Source organism: Pygocentrus nattereri, chromosome 2 (genome assembly GCF_015220715.1).
Source record: "Pygocentrus nattereri isolate fPygNat1 chromosome 2, fPygNat1.pri, whole genome shotgun sequence".
NCBI classification, from domain to species: Eukaryota; Metazoa; Chordata; class Actinopteri; order Characiformes; family Serrasalmidae; genus Pygocentrus; species Pygocentrus nattereri.
Window position 1 is genome coordinate 32,882,521 of NC_051212.1, and position 14,545 is coordinate 32,897,065.

Consider the following 14,545-nt stretch of genomic DNA (forward strand, 5'->3'; position numbering starts at 1 on the left):
CAAAGAATGTAAAAGTACCATAAAAAGTACAACATGGTTCCTAAGGTGAAATTGTGTGCATAAAAGAAGTTTCATAAAGCCTATACTCTATTCTCTTTCCCAAAGGGAAGAAGTATCCATGTAACTAAATTGAACAATAACAAGTCTTATGTCAAAGGTGTAAAGGGTCAATGTAAATTACAACTGCAAAATATAACTGCAATGGAATATAGCAGCATTATGTACTCTTTATGGTACATATTATAATGAACATAGTGTAATATATTTATATTACAGCAGTAGAATTTGTACTGTGTAATAAACATGTTTTCACATACATGCAGTGCAAAGACATCAGTCCACAAGCAAGACTACAGAAAACAACATCAAGCATTAACATATAGTGGTGTTTGGATAACAATATATTATAATTAATGTGAAAAAGCATAAACATAAGTTTAAAAATCATCAACATGTGTGTATGTGACTTATTTGTTTGGAAAAATGTGATTGTTCTCAGAAACTGGTAATGAGGCAGCATGCTGCATTGTCTAGTGTGAAGACAGTCAGCAGTAAAGATCCCCAAAAGCGCCTCCTAGAGCTACTTGGTGGAAGGAGCTGGAGATTCATTGTTTATCATGCAATCATGTCATTATGTTAAAGGGCAGGATTGTTAGAAATTAAGTAAATTTATGGAGAAACAAGTATGTTAAATTTGGAGCTGTAGTTAATAAAATATGATGGGTCTAATGCCTTGAATACTGATGGAAACTTTGCAATAATAGATGCTCTCATTAGTACAGTTGCTTGTTGTTTCATGTGTGAATGGAACTGCCATTCTTTTAAATATTAGAGCGAAGAATTATTTTTTGTACTGGACAAGTGTGGTCAGATGTGGATATCGAAAGTGATACAATAAAGTAACTTAAGTAAGTGATGGAGGAAATGGTAGAGAACTTACAATAATTTACTATATAAATATATAATTACTATAGAAACATGAAATATAAAGTGAAATTGACATTTACTAGTTGATATTTAATATTTACCATTTACTAGTTGATATTTAACATTGCAGTGATCTGCTACTGCTGGGGCTGCCTCTCAGAAGCTCAGGAGGTGCATGGCTATGTGAGCCATGCAGAGGCTCATTGTAAGACTTTATTGTTATGCATTTATTTATGTTGTTTGTTAGTGTGAATATGTGTTGCATGTTAATTGTGATTTATTTTATCTGGAGTGTGGGTGATTTGGGTTGGGGGTTGATCATTATGAGGGTGAAGCCTACAGCTAGTGGTGATCCCCCACAAGTTTAGTTCTTTGTAGTTCTGCTTTGGCACGTCTCACGGTGGAATTCATGGCCTCCCTTTTGCCTAACTCAATGCCAATGCAACAGTGGTGTCAGAAGTGGTATGGCACTCCCAGCATTTTGAAGTGGAACTGCATTACAAAGAACTGCAATGCATATGGCGAGAGAAGCTGGCAAAAAATTGTATGGGCAGGGACAGTGCTGCAAGGCTCTACAGGAAGACAGCCAGGTGAGACTTGATGGGAGAGCTGCCACAGTAATTCTCAATGATGAAGCTGGCATGGGAAGGCAAGCATGGGAGAGCTTGACGACGAAGCCAGCATGGCAGTGCTTGAGAACAGACATGGTATGGTGAGTGAGAGGCTGGAGAAAGGAAAACTGTCAAAGGCCTCAGTGTGGAAGTGCCATGCCAAGCAGCAAAGCAGTTGATGAGCCAGTACTGTTGAGAGAGAGGAAACCGCACTACACGCCAGATAAACAGAAGCCGGCCAGGAGATTCAGGCAGATGGCTCTATGCAGTCACCATCTCAGCCTTGTCTATATCCCCACTTCACAACCAGGTGTACTTACACATACCAAGAGAGGCACATCAAATGACTGTCCAGCTCAGGTCAGTCACCAGCAGTGGAGACAAGGCCCCAGCATACACGAGTGGCACTCAAACCTTAAGGCAGTATGCTGTGGCAAGTTCAATCATGTACAGGAGGATAAGGACTAGAGAACCTATAGTGTTTGTGCTGGCCAGAACTGCACGCACACAGTGACTTGGCTCAATCTAGTTGGTCAACAGGATGCTTCACCTTTTGAAAGGGGGCTATGTAGCGACCCGCTGCTCCTGGCACTGCCTCAGGAGGTTTGGCCATGTGAGCGGCCACATGTGGAGGCTCATAGTAATAGGATCATGCCAGACCTCCTAAGCCTGAGGTGGAAGAGGCACTGCTGTGCCTTGTTTACCATCCATGTTGTGTGTTCAGTCAATGTTAGTTCCTCTTAGATGTGAACACCAAGAAACTTGAAACTGCTGACCCTCTCTATAGTGGCTTTGTTGATGGTGATGGGGGTGTGCACTTTCTCTTGCTTCCTGAACTCCACTATAAGCTCCTTGGTCTTGTGGATGTTGAGAAAGAGGTTGTTCTTCTGGCACCAGTGTGTCAGAAAGCTGACATCCTCTCTGTAGGCCTCCTCATTGTCATTGGAGATCAGGCCCACAATCGTGGGGTCATCTGCAATTATGATGATGACATTGGAGCTGTGTCTGGCTGTGCAGTCGTGGGTGTACAGAAAGTACAAGAAAGGGCTGAGAACACAGCCCTGAGGAGTTCTAGTGTTAAGGGTCAATGTGGAGGTGATGTTGTCCATCTTACCATCTGGAGTCAGCCCATCAAGAAATTCAGGATCCAGTTGCACAGAGAACTGTTCAGATCCAGATCCCAAAGCTTAATGTTGAGCTTTGATGGCACAATTGTGTTGAATGCTGAGTTGTAGTCCACAAACAGCATTCTCACATACTTGTTCTTTTTGGCCAGATGGGAGAGGGCAGTGTGTAGAGTTAGGGCTATTGCATCATCACTGGATCTGTTCTGTCTGTAAGCAAACTGCAGTGGGTCCAGAGTGGCAGGTAGTAAGGAGCAGATAGTCTCTGACCAGCCTCTCAAAGTACTTGCTTATAAGAGAGGTAAGAGCACCTGGGCACCAGTCATTTAGAGTATTTACCCTGGCTGACTTTGGAACTGGCACAATGGAGGCCAGTTTGAAGCATGTGGGAACAGCTGAGAGTGAGAGAGAGAGGTTAAAAATGTCAGTAAACACTACTGCCAGCTGATGTGCACAAGTTTTGAGAGTGCATGCAGTTGGTGTTGTTGAACTGAGGTTCCACTTTAGCCCTGTACTCTCATTTGGCTGCTCTTATGGTCGTACAGAGAGAATAGCTGGCTTTTTTATAGAGATCTGTGTTTCCAGATATAAAAGCAGCGGCACATGTGTTCAGAGCTGCACAGACTTCTCAGCTGAAGCATGGTTTCTCACTGGGGTAAATATGAAGTGCTTTTGTATGCACAACATCCTCTATACACCTTTTAAGATTAAGTTAAGAGATACTGTTTTGATCCCACAACCGGGGAAATTCCATCTCCGCATTTAACCCATCCATGCAAGTGAAACACCACATACACACTAGTGAACACACACACTAGGGGGCAGTGAGCACACTTGCCCGGAGCAGTGGGCAGCCCTATCCACGGCGCCCGGGGAGCAATTGGGGGTTAGGTGTCTTGCTCAAGGACACCTCAGTCATGGACTGTCGGCGCTGGGGATCGAACCGGCAACCTTCCGGTCACAGGGCCAGATCCCTAACCTCCAGCCCACGACTGCCCCGAAATTTTGACGAATCCAGTAACACACTCTGCATGTTTGTCGATATTATTGTTTGATGCCTCGCAGAACATCTCACAGTCTGCATCATCAAAACAGTCCTGGAATACAGAATCCGATTGCACTGACTAGCAGTGGACCTCTCTGATGGTGGAGGGTACCATTTTCAACTTCTGCCAATAGGTGGGCAGGAGCAGAATGAAGAAATATGATTTGCCAAACGGAGTTTGGGGGAGGGCTTTGGAGAGGTTCTTTGCTCTGTCTGCGCGGTGCACAGATAACCCACGGCTCTATTGCCTCATTGGGAATCTCTGCTGATAGGTATGTCTCTGTGAAGCAGATGACACAGCAGGCCCATGTCTCTCACTTGAAAGAGATTCGTGGCCAGAGCTCACCCATTTTGTTGTTTGAGAACTGTACATTTGCCAGTAATATACTGGGGAGTAGAGGCCAGTTGGCCTGCTGTCTTAGCCTGACCAGAACTCCAGCTCTCCCGCCCCTTTTCCGGCATCTGTGCCATTTCCTCAGCCGGTCAGCCCACGTGAATGGGGACTCCTTGAGATTCCCAAACAATGGATCCGCTTTCAGGAACTCAAGTCCAGTTTACAGTGCCTGATCATCAATCTGATTTCCAAAAGAGTTTGTCTGTTGTAAACTAAAGTGCTGGCAACATTTAGTGCAAACATATTTACAAACACAAACAAAACTAACAAAATCAAACAGGAGTGAAGGAAGCTCACAACATGGCAGCCATTCTCGGGACCATGTTGGAGATAAAAAAATCCTTAAAGCAACTATTCTTTAAAAAAGCACCACCTACCTCCTGTAGCATAAGATTAGGGCCTACCCAATCAAGAGGAAAGGAATAATACCACACTGTCCAATGACTGCAACAGATACTAAATATCAGTTAAATCCAACCAGTCATTGAACTAAAATCACAAGAGAGATACCTTCCTACTTTAAGCTGTCCCTTTCACCACCAAAACTGTACCAGAGGGATCCAAATGCTGCCTTAGTAGGGCACAATAAACATCACCAAAAGCTAACAAAGACATGCTGTTCAATTAGACACCGGCAACCAATTACTAGGGAGAGAGCTACAGGGAATGGGGAGCCATTCTGCTGGGCATAATAAAAGCCTCCAAAGGAGTATTACACCCATCACAATAAAAGGCCTCAAAATGCTACGCCTTGCCACACATGCTTTTATAAGAATTCTGTTTTTATTGAATAGAGTGACGGTTTTGACACTTTATCTGTCACGATTGGCTCCTCCCTCTCCTCCATGTGCTTTTTGTTTATTTTTTATCGTCCACGTGCTTCTTTGTTTTGAGTCTGAGTCCTGCCCCCTTGTTGTCTGACTCCACCCCTGATCATTGCCACCTGTTTTCCACCTGTCCCTTGTTATCCTTGTTTTGTATTTAAGCCCTGTGTTTGTTGGTCTTTGTTTGCTGGATGTTTTGTTTTTTTGATGTTTGACTTTCTAGTCTTTGATTGTATCCTGTGCTCTGTTCATCATGTCTGTCCCGCGATCTCTCCGTGTTGGCTATATGAACCTGGACTGTTCCGACTATTACCCTGGATTTGCCCCAAATAAATCTTGCTTTACTCCGCACGTGCGTCCATCTCCTCGCTCCTCACATTATCCATTTGGAGGATAACTGTAGAACTTTGTTTCTGCTTCTCAGCAGTGCTACTGATGTATGTGTGAATGACCAGCGCACGCAAGCTTTAGCAGTCTTGTGGCCACCCCGCATACGTCCTGCAGTGTGAAACAGAAAGAGTGCAAGTTTATGTAAAACCCATCAAAAGCTGAAACTGACAAAAATGTGAGGATAATGACCCAATGACCCTGTAGTTGGTGCCTATGACTGCACTTATAGTGAACTGGAAATAGACTTGAATTTTTATCAATGAGAAGTGAAATATTACATGCTAAAATTTAATTCCTGCAATTAAAATAATTTATAATAATAATTTAAATATTTTTTTTATTTAGATCTCATTTAATTTACTTCACATTTTGCATGATGTATTACTGTCACAGCTGATTTTTATTAATCTGGTCCTATATGTCCAGTTGTTCAACTGCAATTATACACAGCTTATACAGTATGCTATTCATAGAAAAGCACTGCCAATAGAATGAGACGCAGACATACCCATACATAACCTTTGCCCAATGACAAGATTCCCCCAGCATTGGGCTGTGGAACAGTGGAGCTGTGTTTTCTCGGGTGATCCAAGACTTTTAGTATGAGTTGGAGTGGAGGTTGTGTTTCAGAACTAATCAATCTTCAGTTCTTGACCTTGCTAATGCTCTTGTGGCTGAATATACAATGTTCTAGTGTTAATCCTTTTTAAAAAAGTGGAGGTTTTAACTGCAGCAAAGGGGGACAACTCTTTATGAATACCCTTAATTTTAGATGACACACTGGATAAGCAGGTGTCTACACACTTCTGTACATGTAGTGTATGTTCTGTGCTTGTGAAAACAAGAAATCAATGTCTAGAGAAAAGATGCTCTGTCAAGAATTTTGAACCACATCTCTGCATCATGCTTATGCACCCTTCTCATTTTTATCACTTCTATTAGTAATAATAATAAATTTTATTTAAAGTGCCTTTCAAACACCCAAGGACACTGTACAAATAAAATGGGAAAAAGGGTCAGATAAAGCAGAAAATAATATAAAACAATTAGGAGTTAAGCAGTCCGTAACAGGTGTGTTTTCAGTTCAGATTTAAAAGTCTTGAGTGATGTGCAGGAACGCAGGGAAATGGGGAGCGAGTTCCATAACTTTGGGCCAACAACGCTGAAGGCTCGTTCACCAAACCCTTGTAGTCAAAAAAGTAGTACTTGTAGTACTTCTTCCTAAAACAATCTTTGATTGACAGGAAGGTTTGCTGACAGTGAACATGCTATTGCAAGGTTGCAAATACATTTCATTTTGGCAGATGATGAAGAAATGTAATTGCAAATGGATGACTGTTATTTCATTTTTAATGTCAGATCCAGGCCATTAAAACAACGAAATTGAAATGTCAAAAGGACTTTGCTTTCCCAGATGAACCTTTTCCAGCCATTATACACAGAAATGCAAATGCAAGTGGACATTTTGAATTTGAATTTAAAATATTATTCAGTAATGGAAATGCAACTGTAACATACACATTTTAATAAGCGTTTTAAAATTTGAATTAGAAAAAAAAACATCTGCAATATGCTGCCATAGACCTAGACAGCCCAGTATCAACATTACCAAAAATACCTGTTTGCTCTACAGTAACATTATTTTTGTCTAGATAATTATTGATATCACAGTTTAATATGACATTGAATACCATTACAAAACAACGTTAAGACCAGTTAGTTAGCTAAGCTAACTTGTCTGAACTTCACAGTAAACTTGATATATTTTATTAAACAGTACTGCACAGTACTCGCATTTGCAATTAAAACATTCTTTATAAAACATAAATAATAGTTTGCGAAAAGACCTCTCAGCATCTAACATTGCACTGATTAGCTCCACTGTTAATTTTCTTTCCTGCAGTGCTTGTTCATCTTCTCCTCATTTTACATGAAAACATACTTAAAAAAGACTCAAATGTATGCACTGAATATCTCATAACACCTCACATTCATATTAATGTCTTAAATAACACAAAAATAAGGATTCACTGTAAATCAAATGGTTTTATGTTAATAAATGACCACAGCAGGTTAATTTACTGAAAAAGTACTTGTTGGATGGAGTGTGCAATATTTCAACTTTTAAATGTAATATTTCAGTCAGTTTTTATAAGTTTCAATAAGCTTTTATGTAGTATTCCTACATGAAAAACAACTTATTTTTGTTTAACAGCCTTAATATTAATATTAGAGATAGTAGTGATTATAAAGTGTGATATGTATGGCCTCTAAACTTAAGAATTACTATTAGCAGAAAAAAATACTGAAACCTGATTTATTAAACATCCATGGTTTAATAACTGAGCATCATGTATTTCACAAAGAGACAAACTACAGAAAGATATTAACACAAAAAGTACATCCTCCAATAAAGTAAGCTGTTGGTTTTTATTGACATTAACTAGTTGATATAAAGTGAAATATTATTTTTATGTTGTCGTTATATGCAGTTTAGTTTTAGTAGTCAGTTAATCCATCTGTAAACTCAGCAGTTTAACTCAATATTTGAAATGATGAGGGGGGAACCCAGTAATCATTTTCAGTAGTTAATAACAGAAAGCTAAAAAGCATATGTGTGTCATAGTTTGCAGAAAATGAAAAATAAGTCATCACCCAGCTGGAAAAGTGTTGTGAAGTGAGTACATTTTAATATTTAATTATGAATACAGACATAAACAAAAATAAATATTTGTCATGGGCTGCAGTAATGTGAAGAAAAATTAAACAAAATACTTCATTACAAACACATACAGAGATTCAGTGATTTATAGTAATAATGACATTCCACATGAGTCTGTGTGAACACAGTTTACAGAGTAGTTATGATGACAGTAGATTTCCAGGTTTGATTGTAACTCTGATGTTGTTTCTACTGATGGGTATTTACCTGTGCGTACACAGGCTGATCTCTGCTGTTCTTTATTCTGCTAATTCTTGAGGAGGAAGACTGAGCAAAGCTTAGAGCTGCATAGTTCAAGACGTCAGTGTCTTCAGCCTGAAAGACCACACAAACACACATGTAGCAGTTATAAATACTTCAGTATATTTGAAGTTTAGATGTCTCACATTACAATTTACAGTTACTACTATCTCTAATTATTATTATTATTAGGGATGTCAAATGATAATTAGTTGCATTTCATTACATGACTGTGTTAAAAAAAGAAGATGTGTGAATATTTATGTTACTTTATACATTGTTACATCACATTAATGCTGAGCCACTTATGGTTATTGAGAGAGAACGAGACGAGATTGCCTCTCACTTTCATGCCTCTGCTTTACATGCTGTTACAAGGGGAGCTGGGGCTTTCTACTTTGCTGTTGCTTTGTTAGTTTGCTGCTGGTTGATTTATCCACAAGTCTTCTGTGAGCACTGGTCAGTCTTATCTGCTGGAGAGGTCTTCCTGCTAATGTTACTGATCTTGTTTATATTATTTTTGCATCTGTTACTTATGTTGTCGCATCAGTGGTGTGCTCTACTCACTTCAATGAAAAACAAATTTACAGCATGGCAATAGCTGGAAATAGCTTTATATTTACAGTTTTATCAAGAGAGCCAACTTGGAACAATGGAAACTGTATTTGAAGCAGAGAGCTGCAGTCACTGACTTGGTTATAGCAAGTTATATTCCCAGCTCCACATTGGATCTATGGGTGGTTTGAAGATGTTAAGAAAAGGTTAACTTAATGTAATGAAGGAGGTGTTCATTTATTACAGTAATAAGTTAATAACTTGATGCATTTGACATCCTCAATTAAAATGAACAGTCATATGCAAAACTTACAACACTCCGGTAAAAATAAGAATAAAGTACATGAACACATCTTCTATAGAGAACACACTTCTGCACACTTTAATACACACTTACTGTTTCTTTGTTGAATTTTACACATTATGTTATTGTATATTGTATTAAATAACTATTTTCACTTAGAAAATCAACATAACATTATTTTTTAGGCATGTTCAAACTTTTGCATATAACTGTATATTCTGAATTCATAAATAATATAAACATATGAATCCGACACAATTTTCACAAGATAATAAAATGTGTATTTTTAGTGGCATTTAAAACCTGCAGTAAAATCACAAAAATTCAGTATTTTAAGTCCAAAAAACAGATAAGAGTGAATTGATCACCTGATTTACTCGAACTATGTGACCATCAGCAGCACCTTCAACATATAATAAAGTAGACAAAAAATATAAAATATGTAAAACATTTTGAATGTTTTGCATTAAAAATGAGATTAAACAGAAATTTAACAATATCTCATTGTTATAAGTGTAAATTCTACCTTTATAACTGTTGTGTAATTTTCTGCACAGAAATAAAACCACAGCCATGAAGATGATGTTTGATGTAGCTAAACCAAGAATGGCTGGATCCAAAACTCTGCTCCCTATGAAATTTAACAAATCAGATTTTGACAAATGAATCAAAATTTCTAATTACAATAATGTAGAAAGATATAAGTCATTTCCATCATATATCTAAATATACATTTTTATATACATTTATTGCTTGGCAGATATTCCGATATAATTATATTGTACCTGTGTTTGGTCTGAGGCTACTAAAATGAGTTGTAAATATCTGCTCTTACCTGCAAACTCAAGTTTAGTTCCGTTCCCAATGATGATCTCTCCACACATGAGCACAGCACAGTAGTAAGTTCCAGCATCAGAGAGGCTGAGGTTTGTCTTGGGGAGTTTGTAGACGCAGCTCTGTGTAGGAGAATCAGTCTCAGAGCTTTTCTTACACTCATCACTCCTGTTTCCATGAGTGTAAATGATTCCTGGATGGGATTCTCCTGATCCATGTCTGAACCAGTACACACTGTGATCTCCTGCAGACGCATCTGTGAGTATTGAACACTGCAAAGTTGTATCTCCTCCCAGTTCAACAGGCTCTGATACAGGAGGCTGGAGAACAGCAGAGACGCTTGAAGACGAACCTAAAGAGAGGAAAAATGTTTATTATATTTATTTATTATATAAATGATTATTAAATGAGATAAATGGAGATCAGATTAATAATGCAGTAACATTTGGGTTAGAGGCATTTAATAAAAGCAGACTGTAGTAGACTAACACCTACCTTTGAGGACTAAAACTGTGCAGCCTAATAATGCAGTGTCTGAAAAATCTGAGACTGCACAGTAATAAGTAGCTGAATCAGATGGTTCTGCATTTGAGATACTCAGAGTAAAACTGCCCTTTTCTCTTGATGAATTAAAACGGCCACTCTTGTTGAAACCATTGTGGTATTTAACTGCTGTAGAACGAAAAGCAGCAGCAATGAGAAGAAGCTTTTCTCCTGGAGTCTGTTTGAGCCATGTAGATGTTATTGTGTCAAAAGTTGCAAAAGGACAATTGAGAGTGATACTTTGCCCACTCTGAATGAACTTCATCCCATCTACACAGGGAACATCAATGTTTGAGGAGCTACCTGAAAAACATAAAAAAGAAATTTATTTGAAACTAGTTAATTTTCACTGAAATCTGTATATGAGACACTACGGAAATCCACGTGATTTGCAAGCACACATAATGAACATTAATATTGAAAAACATAGAAACACTTAAACAGTACCTACTGCTGTGTGGAATAAAATAGCTACATAAAAATGAATCATTGCCCAACTCTTCAAATGACGTATCTACTGAAGGAAAATATAAAAACATTAGCACATTATCCATAAAGATGTCAGTTTTATATATATATATATATATATAATGTATGTTACAATGAAGTTAGAATGGATTTATTCTATATACTTACATATGACGGAAATAATCTTTAGAGGTGTAGGTAGGATGTGTGCATCACTCTGCACTTACAATTTCCACAACTTCTGCTCTTACAACTTCTTTATAATGCTCTGCTGAAAGCTGATTGGCTGTCATAACAGGAGGTTGAGCTGGGCCCCAACCACTCACATCACTGGGTATAAATATAGAACTTAACACGCAAATCATATCTGCTGGATTACAAACCTGATTTAGTCAAAGAAACCACACCTAAAACAACAATTTGAGGTTTTAAATGCATGTACTACGATCCTCATCACATTTAAACCACCCCCTTTTTTCGACACTCATTGTACATTTTATCAGCTCCTCTTCCTATATAGGTGCACTTTGTAGTTCTACAGTTACAGACTGTAGTCCATCTGTTTCTCTGCATACTTTATTAGCCCCCTTACCCTGTTCTTCAGTGACCAGGACCCCTACAGGACCACGACAGGTATAATTTGGGTGGATCAGAAACAGCAGTGCTGCTGAAGTTTTAAAAACACAGTCTTAATCACAGTTTTCAACATGTATCTCTTTAAACATTTCAATACAATTAAAATAGTGTTAAATAATGTGTTCTAAATATATTTACACATACACACAGTGTAAAGACATCAGTGCATAAATAAGACATCAATTCTTAATTCTGCATAAATAAGCACCTGTTCAAGCATTATCAGACAGCAGTGTGCAGGTTGCGGGTAATTGTGGTTAATGTGCATGTAGTATGTGATTTATTTGTATGGAAGAATGTGTCTGTTCTGTGAGACTGGTGATGAGGTGCACACTGCATTGTGTAGTGTGATGACATTCAGCAGAAAAGATCCCCAAAGCGCCTCCTAGAGCTACGTAGTGGAATGAGCTGGTGTTTCATTGGTGCTACACTACAGGAATAATGAATGGTGGATCAGGTACTGTCATTTGTATACATTTTGTATAAGTCAGTAAATGAATGCGACAAACACTCGACAATAATGAACAAAATTTGGATTGAGTACGCTGACCATAAACATTATCATAGGCTGTTTATTCCTCAGAACAGATTTACTCATGATCATATCATAAAGCATACATCAATCATCACTGAGTCAATTGTCAGTCTGTTACATTATGTGCCTGTTAATCATCGTCATGCCTTCCTCTGGCCCTGTAGTCCCTGATACGCCTATCGCCATCTGCCTTATGAACTCCAACTTCCAGAATCCCTAGGGAGATGTGACATGTCACCTACCTCATTACCATCAACCAATCACAGAACTCTTCACCCATCTACTTCGCCAATAGTCTGAGACTTATTGAAACTATTTGTTCACATGTTGGCTTTGTGACGCATTGCCAAAGTTTCACTGAACATACCCAGCGGCACTCTCATGGCTATCTTTGTGCATTGGCCTGCTAAATTCTCTTGACCTTGTTTGTGGTTTGCCTTTTGGACTGATTAATTCTTTTTATACTTACTGTTTACTTTTTCTTTTTACCTATTTTTATCCATTTACTAATCTTTTATATGGCTTATTGATTGGTGACAGTTTTTTGTGATGATTATATGATTGTAATGGAGTGTTACTGTGCTGTTTATAAACATGCCATGAATGCATTATTTAGTTTGTGTGAAATTTTAGTGAAAGTTTAATGTATACTGCTCAAAAAAATAAAGGGAACACTCAAATAACACATCCTAGATCTGAGTGAATGAAATATTCTCATTGAATACTTTGTTCTGTACAAAGTTGAATGTGCTGACAACAAAATCACACAAAAATCATCAATGGAAATCAAGTGTATTAACCAGTGGAGGCCTGGATTTGGAGTCACACACAGAATTAAAGAGGAAAAACACACTACAGGCTGATCCAGCTTTGATGTAATGTCCTTAAAACAAGTCAAAATGAGGCTCAGTGTTGTGTGTGGCCTCCACGTGCCTGTATGACCTCCCTACAATGCCTGGGCATGCTCCTGATGAGGTGGTAGATGGACTCCTGAGGGATCTTGTCATGATTAGCTCCTCCCACGCCATGCGCTTCTTTGTTTTGGTGTCCCAGTCCTGTCCATGTGCGTTTGTTTTGGTTTGGTAACTCCGCCCCGATTGTGTTCACCTGTCCCTCATTGTTCCGTGTATTTAAGCCCTGGGTTTGCCCCTTGTGTTTGCCAGTCTTTGTATGATTGTACCGGTCTCTGTTGAATGTGCTTGTCTGTGTTAACAGTTGTATTCTGCCGTCTATCATGTCTTACCCTCGTTCTATCCGTGTTGGCTCTTTGACCTTGGACCGCTTTGACTATGACCCTGGATTTGCCCATAATAAATCTTGCTTAACTCAGCATGTGCGTCCGCCTCCTCGCTCCCCCTTACAGATCTTCTCCCAGACCTGGACTAAAGCATCCGCCAATTCCTGGACAGTCTGTGGTGCAACGTGGCGTTGGTGGATGGAGCAAGACATGATGTCCCAGATGTGCTCAATCAGGTTCAGGTCTGGGGAACGGGCGGGCCAGTCCATAGCTTCCGTGCCTTTATCTTGCAGGAACTGCTGACACACTCCAGCCACATGAGGTCTAGCATTGTCCTGCATTAGGAGGAACCCAGGGCCAACCGCACCAGCATATGGTCTTACAAGGGGTCTGAGGATCTCATCTCGGTACCTAATGGCAGTCAGGCTACCTCTGGCAAGCACATGGAGGGCTGTGCGGCCCTCCAAAGAAATGCCACCCCACACCATTACTGCCCCACTGCCAAACCGGTCAAGCTGAAGGATGTTGCAGGCAGCAGATCGCTCTCCACGGCGTCTCCAGACTCTGTCACGTCTGTCACATGTGCTCAGTGTGAACCTGCCTTCATCTGCGAAGAGCACAGGGCGCCAGTGGCGAATATGCCAATCCTGGTGTTCTCTGGCAAATGCCAAGCGTCCTGCACGGTGTTGGGCTGTGAGCACAACCCCCATCTGTGGACGTCGGGCCCTCATACCATCCTCATGGAGTCGGTTTCTAACCGTTTGTGCAGACACATGCACATTTGTGGCCTGCTGGAGGTCATTTTGCAGGGCTCTGGCAGTGCTCCTCCTGTTCCTCCTTGCACAAAGGCGGAGGTAGCGGTCCTGCTGCTGGGTTGTTTCCCTCCTACGTCCTCCTCCATGTCTCCTGGTGTACTGGCCTGTCTCCTGGTAGTGCCTCCAGCCTCTGGACACTAAGCTGACCGACACAGCAAACCTTCTTGCCACAGCTTGCATTGATGTGCCATCCTGGATGAGCTGCACTACCTGAGCCACTTGCGTGGGTTGTAGAGTCCGTCTCATGCTACCACGAATGTGAAAGCACCACCAACATTCAAAAGTGACCAAAACATCAGCCAGAAAGGAGAAAGGTACTGAGAAGTGGTCTGTGGTCCCCA

The 14,545-nt window shown here is 39.9% G+C and overlaps 1 protein-coding gene across 1 annotated transcript; it reads right to left on the bottom strand.

Moving 5' to 3' along the window:
• Positions 1-8,082: 8,082 nt before the first annotated feature.
• Positions 8,083-11,208, bottom strand: LOC108440850. Its single transcript, XM_037545629.1, has 7 exons — positions 11,150-11,208; positions 10,961-11,030; positions 10,466-10,816; positions 9,972-10,322; positions 9,663-9,767; positions 9,505-9,539; positions 8,083-8,352 (listed from the first exon to the last, which is right to left on the bottom strand). The coding sequence occupies exons 2-7, from the start codon at positions 11,001-11,003 to the stop codon at positions 8,227-8,229; spliced, it is 1,011 nt and encodes a 336-aa protein (XP_037401526.1). The 5' UTR covers positions 11,004-11,030; positions 11,150-11,208; the 3' UTR covers positions 8,083-8,226.
• Between the last annotated feature and the right edge of the window lie 3,337 nt (positions 11,209-14,545).